This window comes from Accipiter gentilis, chromosome Z (genome assembly GCF_929443795.1).
Source record: "Accipiter gentilis chromosome Z, bAccGen1.1, whole genome shotgun sequence".
NCBI classification, from domain to species: Eukaryota; Metazoa; Chordata; class Aves; order Accipitriformes; family Accipitridae; genus Astur; species Astur gentilis.
In genome coordinates, this window is record NC_064919.1 from 43,134,394 (window position 1) to 43,150,824 (window position 16,431).

The 16,431-nt window shown below is 39.6% G+C and overlaps 1 protein-coding gene across 6 annotated transcripts in view; it reads right to left on the reverse strand.

The window, feature by feature from the left end:
- The window catches only part of DAPK1 (death associated protein kinase 1), a 93,974-nt gene that overhangs the window by 33,662 nt on the left and 43,881 nt on the right, over window positions 1-16,431 (reverse strand). For 4 of the 6 annotated variants that reach the window (XR_007505073.1, XM_049795010.1, XM_049795009.1 and 1 more), the window contains 7 exons: window positions 5,888-6,026; window positions 3,925-4,054; window positions 3,603-3,651; window positions 3,424-3,450; window positions 2,850-3,002; window positions 2,660-2,705; window positions 944-1,033 (listed from right to left, as the gene is read on the reverse strand). Coding sequence is in view for 5 of the 6 variants with exons in the window: in XM_049795010.1 (XP_049650967.1) it covers window positions 944-1,033; window positions 2,660-2,705; window positions 2,850-3,002; window positions 3,424-3,450; window positions 3,603-3,651; window positions 3,925-4,054; window positions 5,888-6,026 (634 nt within the window). In the remaining variant the exon portion in view is untranslated. Of the gene's footprint in view, window positions 1-943; window positions 1,034-2,659; window positions 2,706-2,849; window positions 3,003-3,423; window positions 3,451-3,602; window positions 3,680-3,924; window positions 4,055-5,887; window positions 6,027-16,431 lie in introns of those variants that run through there. The other 2 variants (XM_049795012.1, XM_049795011.1) reach the window with 2 other exon arrangements.

A 16,431-nucleotide genomic window follows, 5' to 3' on the forward strand; every position in this document is an offset into this window, starting at 1 on the left:
TCAAATACAAAGCAAAACAGATTTGTGTTACATCCTCTTGTTCACATTGAAAACATTTAAATGTACATATTTTGAAGTATGTATACACAGAAAACCTAAACCGAGTGCAAATTAGCTGACAGCACTCTTTTAAACATCATATATTGCAGAACAGTTTATGATATTCCTAGACCCACCATTTCACTCTAAGGCAGCAGACTAGTACTTAAATTTTATAAATACTATAGATGTTCACCTACCACAGACACTAAACTGTGGCAAAAAAAAATGTACTGCACAGCTGAATATTTTGTGCCTTTGGTCCCTATCTTAGCAAAATCATCCTATTTCTTGGCCTCTGTGACAATGAATAAAACTTGTTTCCTAATATCAGTGTGGACTTCCCAATGCAGACTCTGAAGGAGGAGGGATAACTGTCTTGATGAACTGCTCCTCACACAGATTAATGGTTTCAGCTAATACCTTGCCCCACTTCTGGAAAGATTAAGTGATGCCAACCTTCTAAACAGGTTGGCAATCTCAGACCAAAAATCCTTTGCAAAAGAGACTAGTTTTTCCTTCCTCTGTTAAGTGTTGGTGTAACTACTGGAATAATTAGTTCTGTGAGGCCTGCTTAAGGGATGTTTGATTTACTGGGATTACTGTCACAAAACATGTACCTATACTTTGAAGTGCCTTTTCTCTGAAAAAAGTACCAAGACAGGTTATGACAGCATACAGCTAGATGCATAAAACAATCCACACACAAGCATTTTTATGCAGATCATTAACAAAGAAGTCATCGCCCATACCACCATACTCAAACACCTAATTTATCCAACTGACAGAGAAGTAGGTTTCTTCTTCCTTCTCCACTCCTAATGACACTGATGTTTCCCTGGAGCAGGTAATGTTACTGTATTTGTATGTTACCAACATTTTGAAGACTTATTGAATGACTCACTTTCCATTTTCGTCGTGCTGCAAACTTTTTGAATTTCTCCATATTCACTGCAGATGCTTTTCTACTAAGTGCTTGCTGGGTGTCTTTAGGCTATTCACAAAAGAAAAATAAAGTTGTAAAATAGCCCTCAGTTACAACTAGAACTTTCATAAAGCACCTTCCTGTATGTAAGACACTGTCCTTCAATGATGATTTCCACTTACATTATAATAATACTGTAATCATACTGTAATAATAATATAACTGTAAGCACGTAATTTTAACATCCACAGCCTAGTGGGGCATGCAGATGGAATTTCTTGAGAAAATGCCCTGAAGGAAATCCAGACCCAAGAACATTTCATGCAATACTAAAATTTGCTTTTTCATTTTAAATAAAAAAGCCAACAGAACATTCAGCTTTACCCTTCAACTCCCTCTGTGACAGAGGCATTGGATATCATCTCCTAGATACATCTTGTCTTCTGGGAAGGTTTCCTGGCTGATTTTAAATGCAGTCAAACTTTGTTCCTGTCTCAGTGTAATCAGCTGGATACTGCTGGCACCCCAGAAAAATCACATCACAACTATCTGCGCAGCAAGCTCTAAGGCTGCACACTTTGAACCTTCTCACAGGCTAATACTAAGCACCAGTTACCAGTGCAGTATACCAAATTTTGCACTATATGATCCCACACTTTTAAGTCATTATTATGGAGAAACGCAGGTAAAAGTAGTGATGGGAAGGGGGAAAAGAGGGTATGACCAGTGGGGTGGGGGGAGAATGCCTGGAAAGTTAAGACATAAAGGAACATAACAGGGTACAAAACAACATGCCTTGCTGCAGGAGTGAAGACCTTGGTCCCTGAGAGACAAACTTGGACAGTGCTTGCTTCAGTGGTTTAAAAAAATAATTTCAACACGTTCAACATGTTTCAACTGTTTAAGGTTACACCACCAAAAAGTCAGAAAAACAAAGCCAAATTTGTAGTTTGGTGTATTGGTATAGTAATGTCTGCCCTAGGATGAGGAACTATGAACTGGAGCAGCTGTGGCACGGATATTCTGCTAATTGGCCCTCTGGGAAGTGGAATGGGGTCTAATACCCACTGTGTATCCCCAAAACCTGGGAAAACAATGGCACTGAAGAGGTTTACTACTTACAATCAGAATGCGATATGGAAGTTAAAAAATTAAGTGGCAGGTATTACTACACACATTAAGAAGAATGATAGGTCCCATTTTCTCCCTCTCAAGCTAGTAGCACCACAACAGGTTGATCCAAACCAAACACTATGGAACACTGAAAGAAGTGGACCACCACCCCACATTAACTGCTTTCTTCAGTCTAAAGAGGAAGGACAGAAGAGAGATTACCCTTTTTTGCCCAATTGATATAAGGAGATCGGAATATGAAAAATGTGAGAGGAAACTGGACTGGATTCAGAGAATGTATTTCTTTCTCTGTGCAATGCTCTCTGAAGATTAGTTTCTCTGCCTGAGCATGATTTTAATCTCAATAGTGGCCTACCTCCCCATTGCTAACTTACATAGAGGGTGTGTTAAAGAAGTCTACATTCTGGATGTATTATTTTTCATAGAGACAGCTTTCCAAAACAGTAAGTTATAATAAACGATTATGCCAATTTTCCTTGTTAAGGAACTTGAAAAGTGAAGGCAAAGTATGAGAAGAAGAATGATTAAAAACAGGCAACAGAGAATGAATTACATGCTAACCTTGATCCAAGGATGCAGCAAACTATCTTGAATAGTCATTCTTTTCCTTTAATAGAATAAAAGAGAACTGTTTCAGACAGTAAAAAGTATATACTACTAGATGTTTATTAAACTAGCAACTCAAAACATCATGTAATTTGAAATACTAGACATAGGCTGCAACAGCGCGTACACATGAGAAACAACTCACTTTGGATCCTTCACTAGAAGTCTTCGTATAAAATCTTTAGCTAGGGCACTGGTATTACTGAAGAACTCTTCTTCAAATTCATAATTCACAGCAGACACATTTGCTAATGTTTCCTGTTTGGTTTCTCCAAGAAATGGTGATGCACCACTTAGACTGCAAGAAAGACAGAACATTCCTCTCCTAACATGTTGTAACATTGATGTTTCAACCCTCTGAGATCAAATAACAGCAGGAAGTGAACATCTTTCTCTTCTGCTTTAAGATTGCAAATGTACTTTCAGGAAGATGTGATTTAGCAAGGCAAAATCCTTTGCTGTAATTTCAGAGAATATTGATTAAGATAAAGCTGCTGTGGAAAATCACCTACAGATTTGAAGACAGCTTCCCATGCTCAGTGCTGACTAATAGACATTCTTTCAATAATTATACTATTGCTTTTATGATCATTCAACTTGAATCATGTTGTGCAATCAGAATGGTTTGACTTGTATAAACACCACCAAAACCCCAGAGGATAGAATCAGAATTAAAAAACCAGCATTTGCAAGAACCACGCATAGATTTTGGTACTTACAGAATGTAAGTTATTACACCAATACTCCTGGAGTGAAGGAGGGGAGGGGGAGCAGGGGAAAGGATGAGAGAGAGGGGAGAGAAACAGATGGAGGGAGAGAGAGGAGAGAAAAAAATAAAAAGGTTAGAACATAAGAATAATCATGAGAGATTTACTTCAAGTAAGATCCAATAACTTACCACATATCTGCTTCAAGACCAAGAGGCTCATAATTTACTATTTCAGGAGCTAAAGGAGAAAGCAGGGAGATCAGTACCTAGTCAAAGAACAGATCCATGTCACTCTGAGCCTATGTATGTCAGAGATAGTAAGTTAAGAAGGTGTTAGATAAAAACACCTTAATGCAAGTCTAAGATGAAACTGAATTGCTTATTTAAATTTCAAAATGTTATGAATTACACACAAATTACATAATCTGTAACTCATCCAAACCAAGCTAAGCCACACACACTGTTTCAGAGAATGAGAAAGAATAGTTTGAATAAACAACAGTTTTCTTACCAACAAACTCTGGTGTTCCAAAGATATTTTTGAATTCATTTCCAAAGTCAATTTTGTGCGCTAAACCAAAGTCAATAATCTTGATTCGAGGCTTTGGTACATTCCTGTCCAACAACATTATGTTTTCAGGCTTTGTGAAGGAAGAAAGGGGAGAGAAAAGAGATTATACATGGGTACAAAACGTCTTGACACATAACAGCATTCTTCAGCACTGAAAGCTTCTCTCTACCTTCTTCAGCCTCTTGAACTGTGTCTTCAGCAGAAAAATCCTGTCTTTTCCTATTACAATCTAACATATGCTAAAAATTAACTGCAGTAAATCAGGATTTCATGTTGATGACAGGGAGCTATGATTTCCACAGGGCCAAGATTTTACCTCTTGTAGATACAACAGTTGCAGTTTTCAGGTGGACTGACCCTAAGTGAAACACACTATCTTCAGTAAAGATCACAGTCCCTGTGCTATGGCCATTTGAACAGTGCTGGGAGCTTTCAAGAAACAAAGCCATAAAAACTAGTATTTGGGCTTGGTTAACATTACTCCCTGAAAGAGGTTTCTTTCACACTGCACAAGCAATCAGGAAGGTATATCTTGTTGCCTTTGGATGTCCAAGAGAAACTTCTGGAGTTGTCCAGCTCCCAGATTTTAAGGCTCAACATACTTACAAAAAAGGATAAATAGCAGGTTCTCATGACTTTTCTAGCTCTATTTTAAAATATAGACTTTGGTTTATTTTGAAATAAAGATTTGCAAAACCAGAACAAAGTTAGAAGATAAAATGTCAAGGTTATAATCAAAGGAGCCTGCTTCTACACTCCATTACTTTAACTAGCATACAGAACCGGCTACTTAGTCTCCGTATCCTGTCATGTCCATAAGCTGGTGTGCTCTGAAGAGTTCCTGGAGCTACGTCCATCCTGTTCGCACTGATACGTGCAAATGTAATTTTCTTCCTTCCCTTCCTACATTTGTATTGCATACCTTTATTGTTCTGCATAGTTTAATTCCTGCTGCATACTTTAATTCACATATTCTTGGTATGCGGTGTAAGGATGCTTTTGTTACAAGCACGTTGGCAAAAATTTACATTTCATATGTAAGAAATGTATTTCTTACTGGATTCACAGCTCTTTTTTCTTGCTGACTGTCATAAAAAGACCAAATATATTACTGTAGGTAATGAGGATGAGACTGGAAAAGGTGTGCCTACCCTGAAAACCATTCCCTTCTCTATCTCATCCCCAGAACACAGCACCCCTTTCAAAACTGCATTGCAATGTAACAATTATGCCTCCTTTTCCTATTACAGACATAGTTGCCAACTTCAGCAGACTTCAGGGAATGTTCAGCTGCCTATCTCTGAAAAAAAATCTTACAGAGGAAAACATTCTGAAATTGAAACATTAAAAAAGCAATAACTGAGTTTAGATACAAAAGCTCTCTTTTTATTACCAAAAGGATACAATTAACAGTTTTTCTAAAAACAAACAAACAAAAAAGAAATTATCTGCCCTGTCTGCTCCACAAGAATCTTTGTACTTAACTCTGTACTGTTTCAATTTAGTACCTATAAATAATGTTCATTTCAACATAAAATGTATACAACAGCAAAAAAAAAAAAAAGTTGGATAAAAGGCATCCTGTTCAGAATGTTTCATCCAGATCCCATTCACATTCTGTAAAATCATAATCATAATTTTTATTTTAAGATTGCTTCCTCAGAATGGTTTAATTTCATTGGAAGTTGCCATTTTCCATGAAGAATCTTACATTAAAAACAGATGGGACATATTTATGGTTCAGTAATTTGTTCCTAATGGCTGAGCTTTCCCCTGTCTACATAAGCTAGCAAAACAAAACTACGGCCAAGATCTGCTGGATGGCAGATTTGTGGCTGGTGTTCACAAAGGACTTTAATGGATGCTGCTTACAGTTGTCGAAGTTTTTATGCGCTCAACACACCTTAAGATCAAAGTGGGCAATTTGCAGAGAGTGGAGGTACTGAACACCATTAAGTATCTGCTTGAGAAATTCAGTGGCTTCCTCCTCCGTGAGAGATTCTTTCTCAGCTAAGAAGTCGAAGAGCTCTCCACCTGCAACACTTGGAGAGCAGAAGCAGAGTTACTGACATGCTCGCTTGAACCAACAGGTTCCTTTTAGCATAGCTATTCTCAAACCAGCCTTGAAAAGGATCCAGACACTTTAAAGGTTGTCAATATCAAAAAAGAAGATGAAAATTACTTAAATTCAATACCCAAAATAGTTAGTAAGTACCCCTCCTCCCCCTGAAAAGAATACAATAAAAAAGAGTCTTATTTTCAAACAAAAAAAAAGTTTGAAAAACCCAACAAGCATGGTTGGCTGTATCTAAATTTAAATGAAGCAAACCCCACTTACTCTCTGTATGCACATTTAAGAGAGTAACAGTGAATGTGAAGGAAGTATACTCAAAACATACTAATGTAACAGGACATTTAGAAAATCAAACATGAATTGCCTCATGCTACCAGTAAAACATTAGATTTCCACCTCCCGCCCCTCCCTGAAAATACAAAATTCAAAGCTTATTTTGAAATAATTACTGGTAGCTGTCCTACTACTCAGTTTTCTAAATTCCTCAAAGCATTCAGCTGTTTGAAAATATATTCTGTTCTTCAAAACAGTGTATTACATTTAGCAGCAATGTTGTTATTTGTACTCTGACATTACCACACCTTTCCTACAAGGAAAAGCCACTACTGCCCTTAAAACTACTTCCAGCAAATGTGTTAGCTACACGGGCAGAAAGAAGAGAGGTAAGAAGTGAGGAGGGGACATAAGCATATCTAAATTTGAGAGAGAGGAATAAACTGAAGACAACCCTTTTCTCAGCTCAGTCAACAGTCTGGCAAGATTGATGATAATTGTCAACAGAAGAAGAGATACTGAAGTGAAGTGAATAGGAAACATAAACTGCAACTATTCTTAAAAAACAACCAATCTCCTTTCAGTTTAAGGAAATATACTGAGATGACTGTCCATGGTGGCAAACTGTTTTTCCTGTTTATAAAAGCAGCATTATTACCTAGAAATGTCTTAGAGACAGCAAAGATGGTCATATCATCCCCTGTATTTTGCATTTTATTGATATTAAAAAAAAAATCAGAAAGTACACCCCAATTTATGTTGCCTTTCTGTAGGGAGAAAAAAATAATCTGTTCACGATTTAAAGTTCTGATTATGAAAAATAATGGGATTAACATATAACAATAGCTAAACAGTCTGGGCAAATTTCTGGAAATGTATTTGAGTTCTTTATCATGTCTACTTTCCAAGAGACTTAATCTGCATTATTGTAATGCAAATTGCATGAAAAGTGTATTTTAATGAGTTCTTGGACCTTTCACTGAGCTGCCTAGACAATAATGAGAGTATTGTTTTGGGTATTATTTGTGTTGTAATATTTTCTGCATGAAAGCAATTATTGAAACAAAGTGCCATTAAATATAAGAATTATAGACTGGAAGGAAGAGAGGTCATTTTAATAATCTTTTTTGTTGTTGTTGTAGAGACATGAAAACAGAATTCCTAAAGATTAAGTACATTTCATTTTTATACAGAGGCTAGTCAGAAACATCTTACAAATGGATACACATGCATATTCTCTCATTCTTTGCTTCTGACTGAAAAAAACAGAAAGAGGTTTTCAGGCTAAGGTCTGTACCTCTGCAGCACTTTGTGATGATGAACAGAAACCTGGATGGTGACACAGTGCTGGCATTTCTCTTCATTTCCAATTACTGAGCTAAGGGACCTACACATCACATGGAACTTGTTTCCACGTGTTTCCAAGGACATTTGCCACAGTTGCCGGGCGGCTGTTACCTGGAGCACAGCCATGCCACCCGGAGCAGGCAGACTCACTGTGGCTACTTGTCCAGCCGTGGGCACTTGTGGCAGCAGTCACAGCAAACCCCAGCACCTTTATGCACTCAGCATGGCTTGCCGCTGGGCTAACCATCACGCAGTCAGGTGAGTTGGCAGAGCCAGACCCTTTGCTGAGGAAGGGGCTGGAAGACTGCACCAAACACATGGTTATCTGGTCTGCTTTTCATGTAGATCACCCACCCTGTGAAACAGTGAAGTGCCTGCTGAGGCTTAAAGCATTTGTCAAGCCATTACAAATGCAACAGAAGTACCCAGAGCATGCATTTTCAGCAATGCCAACTTGCAGCACTGTGATGCCCACTCTGCAATCTAAACCAGACTGTGACAGTGTCACACAGGTATGGTTATGTTTTATGGCTGTCACAGCTTGCTCTTACACCTGTTGGCTGATACACAGTCTCTGTGAAACTTACTAGTCATCTGCAAACTGCAGCATTGATTATACATGTTCCTTTTAGATCCAAAAGAAAGATTTCATTCCCAAGGTTTACTTTTTTTTTGAGATATTGTCGTGGTTTAACCCCAGCCAGCAACCAAGCACCACGCAGCCGCTCACTCACTCCCCCCCCATCCAGTGGGATGGCGAAGAAAATCGGAGGAAAAAAAGTAAAACTCATGGGTTGAGATAAGAACGGTTTAATAGCAGAGAAAAGAAGAAACTAATAATGATAATGATAACACTAATAAAATGACAACAGCAATAATGAAAGGATTGGAATGCATAAATGATGCGCAGGGCAATTGCTCACCACCCGCCGACTGACACCCAGCTAGTCCCCCAGCAGTGATTCCCTGCCCCCACTTCCCAGTTCCTATACTGGATGTGACGTCCCATGGTATGGAATACACTGTTGGCCAGTTTGGGTCAGGTGCCCTGGCTGTGTCCTGTGCCAACTTCTTGTGCCCCTCCAGCTTTCTCGCTGGCTGGGCATGAGAAGCTGAAAAATCCTTGACTATAGTCTAAACACTACTAAGCAACAACTGAAAACATCAGTGTTATCAACATTCTTCACATACTGAACTCAAAACATAGCACCGTACCAGCTACTAGGAAGACAGTTAACTCTATCCCAGCTGAAACCAGGACAGATATTTAACATAGAAAAATAACTGTATTTGTGTAAAATTGGAAGAGACTCTTCATCTTCAGCTTCTGCTTACCTGCAATCATTCTGTTTTGTGCAATTTCATATGCTGAAAGTTTAGACCACATGAAATTACAGGTTTGATGTACATGCGTTTGTATGCCTCTCAAAGATGTCACATTTGTGAATGGTTAACTGCATGAGATCGCATATAGCTCTTCTCTAGCACTGCTGAGTACTATCTTTCTGTCTTTGCCACAGGTTAGTTGTAGTGACATTTCTTCTGTGATTATATCATAGGCCTTATAACAGCATGAAATAAAATGTTACCTGTCTTTCACAGATAACATACCTAGTGCTTGCAAATCTTGAAACTGACGTCCAGAGAAGCTAACAGGTTAAAAAAATACACATTTTATTTTTCTTAAAATTGGAAATTAATTAGCAAAAGTGGTAGATCTTTCCACAGTGGTGTATGCTCCTTTAGATGCTGAAGTACTGTTACCCTGAGTGACTCGGCAGCCCTTGCTTAAGTAGGTTAGTGAGGAGAGACTGGATGTAACGCACTCAAAGCTTTGTTCCAGAAGCAGCTGTACCCATACCTGTGTGACACTGTCACAGTCTGGTTTAGATTGCAGAGTGGGCATCACAGTGCTGCAAGTTGGCATTGCTGAAAATGCATGCTCTGGGTACTTCTGTTGCATTTGTAATGGCTTGACAAATGCTTTAAGCCTCAGCAGGCACTTCACTGTTTCACAGGGTGGGTGATCTACATGAAAAGCAGACCAGATAACCATGTGTTTGGTGCAGTCTTGTTTGGTCTATGGAATTTTAGTGTACCCTTCACATTACGCACCTCACCCTTAATGCCTAGGGTGAGATACTACACGGGTTCACCTCAGAGAGCAGACCATTGTGACTTTTCCTTTTGGGGACCTCAGTAAGGAAGGTTGCGTACCTCAGCTTCCCCTTCACACTCGTCAGAAGACTGTTTATTCCATACCTTCGTGCTGACTCTGGTAGCTCTGATATTAAGCTGTACCTCCAGAGGTATAAAGAAAACCATGGTATCACTGCAAAGCAATTACTTCAAGCAATTCATAGAGGGTAAATACAGGACCACACTCAACATCCTTTGTAAGTTTCACTTCCACAACTAATTCACTGGATTATAGTGCCCCAGGTCTATCAGCAGAGTCTGCTTTCACAGATTTCATAACCAGATTATATATATAGAATCACTAGATGATCTTGACTGGACTTCCAGATATCACAGATCAAGAAATGGGTTAGAACAAGCTAGTAAAGACACTGGCTACGTAAGCTATTGCAATCTTCACAAACCTTCCAAAATGCTGTTGGATTTTCAAGTCTAGCCCTGTGCCTCAGCCAGGATAACACAGTCCCACAGTAAATAAACACTGCACGTTTTACTATCCCATGGTCACCTTCAGAGGTGAAGCCAGAAGGCAAGCAGAAAGCCCCATTCCACCAACATACCTGTGAATATCCCATCTCATGCACAGAGGCAGTCTTAATCTAAAGGACAAGGGGGAGACAACTCCATAGATCAGCCCCTATGACTGATCTTTTTGAATGTCACCTTCTCCCCAGAAGTACACTTGTTCAACCCTCATTACAATGCCCCACCTTTGTTTCTAATTTAGCTTTGGGGTTGCTGGTGCACGAACACGCTGTTGAAATGCAGCCGAAACCAGATCATTGCGTGGGTTTCCAGAGCCACACAAACTCACTCCCAGCCTGCCTCTGGGGCTTTGCAGAGGGGCCTCTGCAGCCAGCGTCTAACAGACTGTTGCCAACCACCAGCTGGATGAAGATGGCTTCCTGAAGGGAACAGAGGCAAGAGGTTCACCAAGTACTAGTGTTTCTTCCCGTAGACCACTTTGGAGTATCTCTAGTACCCTCTGGAGGAGCACAGCTTCACTCTATTCAATTTCTCTGTTTGCTCGTAGGAATTACCAGACAGCTTTCTGAGCAGTTCATCTGTGTCATAACACAACTCTGATCTCCAAAGTGCTAGCAAGTAACTGACTGGCAACAACCTATATCCCTTCAGATTAAGAGGAACTTGATTACTGCCAAGTCACAGCTAAATTCCTTTACAGCTGCAAAGCCTCTATCTTCACCTTCACGTACTGTTTTCCTTTAAAGCATTAATTCTTTCATGTTCCTGTATAAAATCTTTCTGTTTACCTTTAAAGTAAGTCAAATTTCATAGTCATAATAGGTAGTTCAAATATTTTGCTCAATAAAATAAGAATTTGTGATTAATGGAGGTCACATCTTAATCCTATAGGGCATGTTGTATTATGACCATGTTATAACACAGAAAGCCATAAGGGCTGAGTAAATCTATTTTCACTGTTATAACATGACTATATTTTATATTGTTTTTGAGTAGCAGAGCATGTTTTTAGAAATATTTTGTATAAATATTTTCACTAAGCAAAGCTGCTATGTGTTGCTTCCCTGATATTTCTAGGCAGAGGTGCTAGCTTTCCCAAACAGATACAAGTAAAATAAAGCTTCACATCAACTGCATTCTTTCTTAAAACATGTCATAGTGGTAAAAGCATTTCCCAGCCTTCCCAAAGGAAGGCTGACAGATGTGTTTGCAACCCACATGTCTCCCTCTGGATAAGAAAATACATCACACCTGTGGAAAAAGGATTTCTGGTTAGTGCTTTTGCAAGTTGCCAGGCTTTCTTACCTATGGAACAGAACTGATCACCAGACCTCAGATGAAGTCATTATGGGAACCTACACAGGGAACTTAGAACAAATTAACCTTCAAAGCCAGTGTGGTCACCTTGCAACAACTCAGTCACATGCTACATTGATCACATTGCTCATACTGTAATAGCACTTAAATGATAATTAATGATTATCTAAGGATTCCTGATTAAGTTAAAAACCCAAACCTAAGCCCAAACCCCTTGTTTGAAGAAACTTGACCTAGTAAGTTAAAGCTTACAAGGCTTAATTCACTTTGCTTAGATTTGAAAACAACATAAACTAGTAAAGTTAAAGAAAAATTTGAGAACCAATTTATTCATTATTTTTTTTAAAGCAGATTCAATTTACTAAATTATTTGAACTCTTATCCAAAAATTTCTTCTGTCAACTTGCAAAAGAAATGTTTTCTCTAACAATTCTGTGGTCAAATGTCTCTTGTAGGACTCTTTGCATTATTTCAAAACATAAGTTGTCAGCCCAAGTCTAGACTGAAATATTGCTACTTCTGTTTTATTTAAGGTTAAGGGGTTTTACATCCACTTCATTTCAACAGGATTCACAAATTGTGCAGTTACCAACCAACTCCTCAGAAGTGCAAAGTGTACCAAGTATTTTGAAAGAACAGAACAAGGCTGCTGGCTCATTATGTTAACTACCCGCTGAACAATATTACACTTAGTTGTTTTTTTTAGCTAGCTACCAGAAAAGTCAAGGCATGTTATGCCATCACTATGCCTTGTCATTTTCATTTGTCCAGCTTCTATTAGAGACACCAACTGCCATGAAATCCACTCTTTGGTGTACATAAATTCTTCAATTATATTTAACAGGAAGCATTGGCTTCAGAATGGCTAGCCAGAAGAACACAGGCACCAAAAACTAGACTAAAATTTAAGCAGTTAAGTCCCACTAAGAGGGAGACCTGAACACGCCTGTGAATCTTCCTTGCACCCAAACACAGCTGGTATTTAGGTTCTCATCACTGAAATTCCCTAAGTGCCCAGAATCTGGATAACGCACGTGGTTACTGACACTTTGGCCCAATGGAGTGCCTTAGTATTTTGATCCTGCCAAGACATTCAAATTTAATACATGAAGAGTATTCAGGTTTAGTGTATATTGTGGTTTAACCCAGCCAGCAACTAAGCACTGCGCAGACGCTCTATTACTCCCGCCCTCAGCTAGAGACAGGGGAGAGAAAATATAACAAAGGCTTGTGGGTTGGGGTAAGGACAGGGAGAGATCACTCACCAATTACTGTCATGGGCAAAACAGACTCAACTTGGGGAAAATTAACATAATTTATTGCCAATCAAATCAGAGTAGGGTAATGAGAAATAAAACCAAATCTTAAAAACACCTTCTCCCCACCCCTCCCTTCTTCCTGGGCACAGCCTCACACCCGAATTCTCTACCTAGCCCCCCCCCAGCGGTGCAGGGGGATGGATAATGGGGGTTGGGGTCAGTTCATCACACGTTGTCTCTGCCGCTCCTTCCTCCTCACACTCTTTCCCTGCTCCAGAGTGGGGTCCCTCCCATGGGAGACAGTCCTCCACAAACTTCTTCAACATGGGTCCTTCTCATGGGCTGCAGTTCTTCACTAACTGCTCCAGTGTGCGTCCCTTCCACAGGGTGCAGTCCTTCAGGCACAGACTGCTCCAGTGTGGGTCCCTGCAGGGTCACAAGTCCAGCCAGAAAACCCGCTCCAGCATGGGCTCCTCTCTTCACAGATCCTCAGGTCCTGCCAGGAGCCTGCTCCAGCACGGATTTCCCACAGGGTCACAGCCTCCTTCAGGGCACATCCAGCTGCTCCACCGTGGACCTCCATGGGCTGCAGGGTCACAGCCTGCCTCACCATGGTCTTCACCATGGGCTGCAGGGGAATCTCTGCTCCAGTGCCTGGAGCACCTTCTCCCCCTCCTTCTTCACTGATGGGGTCTGCAGGGTTGTTTCTCTTACATGTTCTCATTCCTCTCTCCAAGCTGCCATTTCTGTGTCACAGCAACTTTTTTCCCTTCTTAAATCTGTTCTCCCAGAGGCGCCACCACCGTCACTGATGGGCTTGGCCTTGGCCAGTGGCGGGTCTGTCTTGAAGCTGGTTGGCATTGGCTCTGTCAGACATAGGGGAAGCTTCTAGCAGCTTCTCACAGAAGCCAGCCCTGTCACCCCCCACCCCCTGCTACCAAAACCTTGCCGTGCAAAGCCAATACAGCATACCAGAGCGCCAAGCATTTTGTTCAGGTACTGCAGAGCCCAGAAGCGAAGTGCTCTCCCTCCAAGATGCACTCAATGCATTGCAGAGTCACACTGGCTCTAGCTCCTTTCTTTTCAGCCCTCTCAGGCCTTCATTGTTACCTGTGCATGTATCTATGGGCCTGCAATTTAGGATTTTGAAGTCAAAAGGTGGCACAACATCTACAAATCAGTGCTGCAGAGCTTGCTTACCTGCTGTTACATCCCACTAAGCACCAAAGATTCAATCCTCCTCTCAAAATTCAGTACAAGGCCACTTGACAACAACTTTCTTATGACTTACAGGCAAAATTAACAAAACCCTCAGAGCTATTTCTATAAAAAGACAACTAAAAATTAAAGAAACTCTGTGCAGACTTCAAGCTTCTCTGGAAGCCAAGCTACTATAAATGTAACAAGTTAAACTAACTCCCCAATAAGATAGAAGTGGAATTTAAAGAGTTCATCATTATTTGCTCTTACTTACACTTCAGTGAGCAACTCATGACATCATCAAGATCATCATACAAGAGCTAATGGTCTTCAATTAAGATTTCTAATTCAGAAATGAAGGTATGTTTTTTGCAGAGAAAAGTATGAATACCTAACTCCATCTTTAGCTTCCCAGTGGAAAGAAAGAGTCAGCTATTGCTATCAAGCTATTTTAAAAGGCGAGACCACCTGCATTACTTTTGAGCACTCTAAAGAAGTACTGTATAATTTAGGATAAAGGTATTTATTCCTTGCATTTGCACTAAGAAACCATAACCAAGGCTCTACAAAGCACCATACAGTGACTATATTTTGTAGGTTTGCAGCTAAATGAAGACATAAAAAAGTGGAAGGAAAAACAAAATAGAAGAGACAGACTATACACCTAAGGCCAGCAAAGGGGAACCAACTAGGTGCAAAACATGCTTCAGCAAAGAAAATAATTATCACTGCACAACAGAGACATCTGTGTTTTTTAGCCTGTGAAGTCTGATAAACTAATGGCTTCAGCAGAGCTCACTGGAAATAGCTTAGTATTGTTGACATGTAACAGAGACTAGTTGTTGCTGCTGGATGGAAAAAAGTACTATAAAATTCTGACTAATTCAGTTATTTGTGTGATAGGAGAAAAAAACCACTATTACAGTTTTGAGTTAGATGAAGCAGAGATGGTGTCTTCCAGCTCGTATGTAATACGCACAACAATCCTTGCAAGATGATGAAAGACTCCACAGAGTGGAACTTTCAAAGGTTATTTCCAAATCAAGGACACACTTGCCACTAAGACCTAGAAATAAGAAAATACACCCAATTTCTCTAAATATACCAAAAGACTGTAATAAAGTAAGCCTTTTCAAGGTTATGTGTGTGACTGCTGAATCTTTTAAGGAAACATTTGATTTTAGAAGTTTCAGAAATTAAATGTTTTGTAAATTCTTTTTTTTTTTTGTAGGTCAGTTTCCTGACGTGAAGTAGTTGAGAGAAAAACCTCCAAACACTTATGTGGATAAAGTTTTTGATATACTCTGTTTTGCGTTCAGGATTGTGAGGACCTTACCACTGCAATAATTAACTAACTGACCACATATTTCTGCATACAAATCACCAACTTGAATACTTTGCTGGCTGACGTAGTAATTGCTGCAAGTGAATGAAGCAAGAACTTCTACAGTCAGTCACTCACCTCTGAGAAACAGCTGACTGATAATGCAGAAAATTGTTTAGGAGGCTGCACGCAATACTGCAAACCTCTTGCTGAACCAGGAGATAAAAATCAATAGTGAATAGGCAAGAGACGCTGTTGCCCTGAGACTGTGCATGTTAACTTCTGGCAGCCACCAAAAGGGCAGCTGCAGTGGCTTGACATCTGCAGGCTGCAGCTTCTATCAAGAACGGAAACCAGAGATACTTTTCCTCACCACTGCTCGCGTTATTACACTTGCTTAGTAATATGAAATCAGTGTTTCTTCCGGGTTTTTGTTTTGTTATGAATTTCTTGTACATAGCTAGAATGTTGGGGTTTAGTTTCTAAATTCTACAAAAACTAAGTTACACAAAATCCTGTCTGTATGTGGTATACTGTCTCATCCTGTAGTCATAAAGGAACACAAGCCCCAGGAAAAATGCTATGTTCTAATCAGAAAGGAAAATGATCACTTAGGATGGATTCTGAGGACAGCAAAACAGGTTATTTAATAAGATTTCAGCTTTACTTCTGTTTGTTTGAAATTGTTATGTAAGAACAAAGAATGTCAGGGGAGTAGATCCCTAGGCAAAATGTGAATATTAGAATATTAAAAGAAAAGGATTACATATTTAAGTGCCTAAGCACATGATTAAAATGACAATCTTTTGCCTTTTCAATAGCTTTACGTAATATCACCATGATTTTGAGAATTACAAAAACTCAGAGCAATTAGTTATTCAGTTTAGAAACAGATTGCTAAAGTGTCATCTTTTCCTCTTTGACCCTCTAACTAAATAAATGTGTTACCTTTGTGATACCCCAAATAA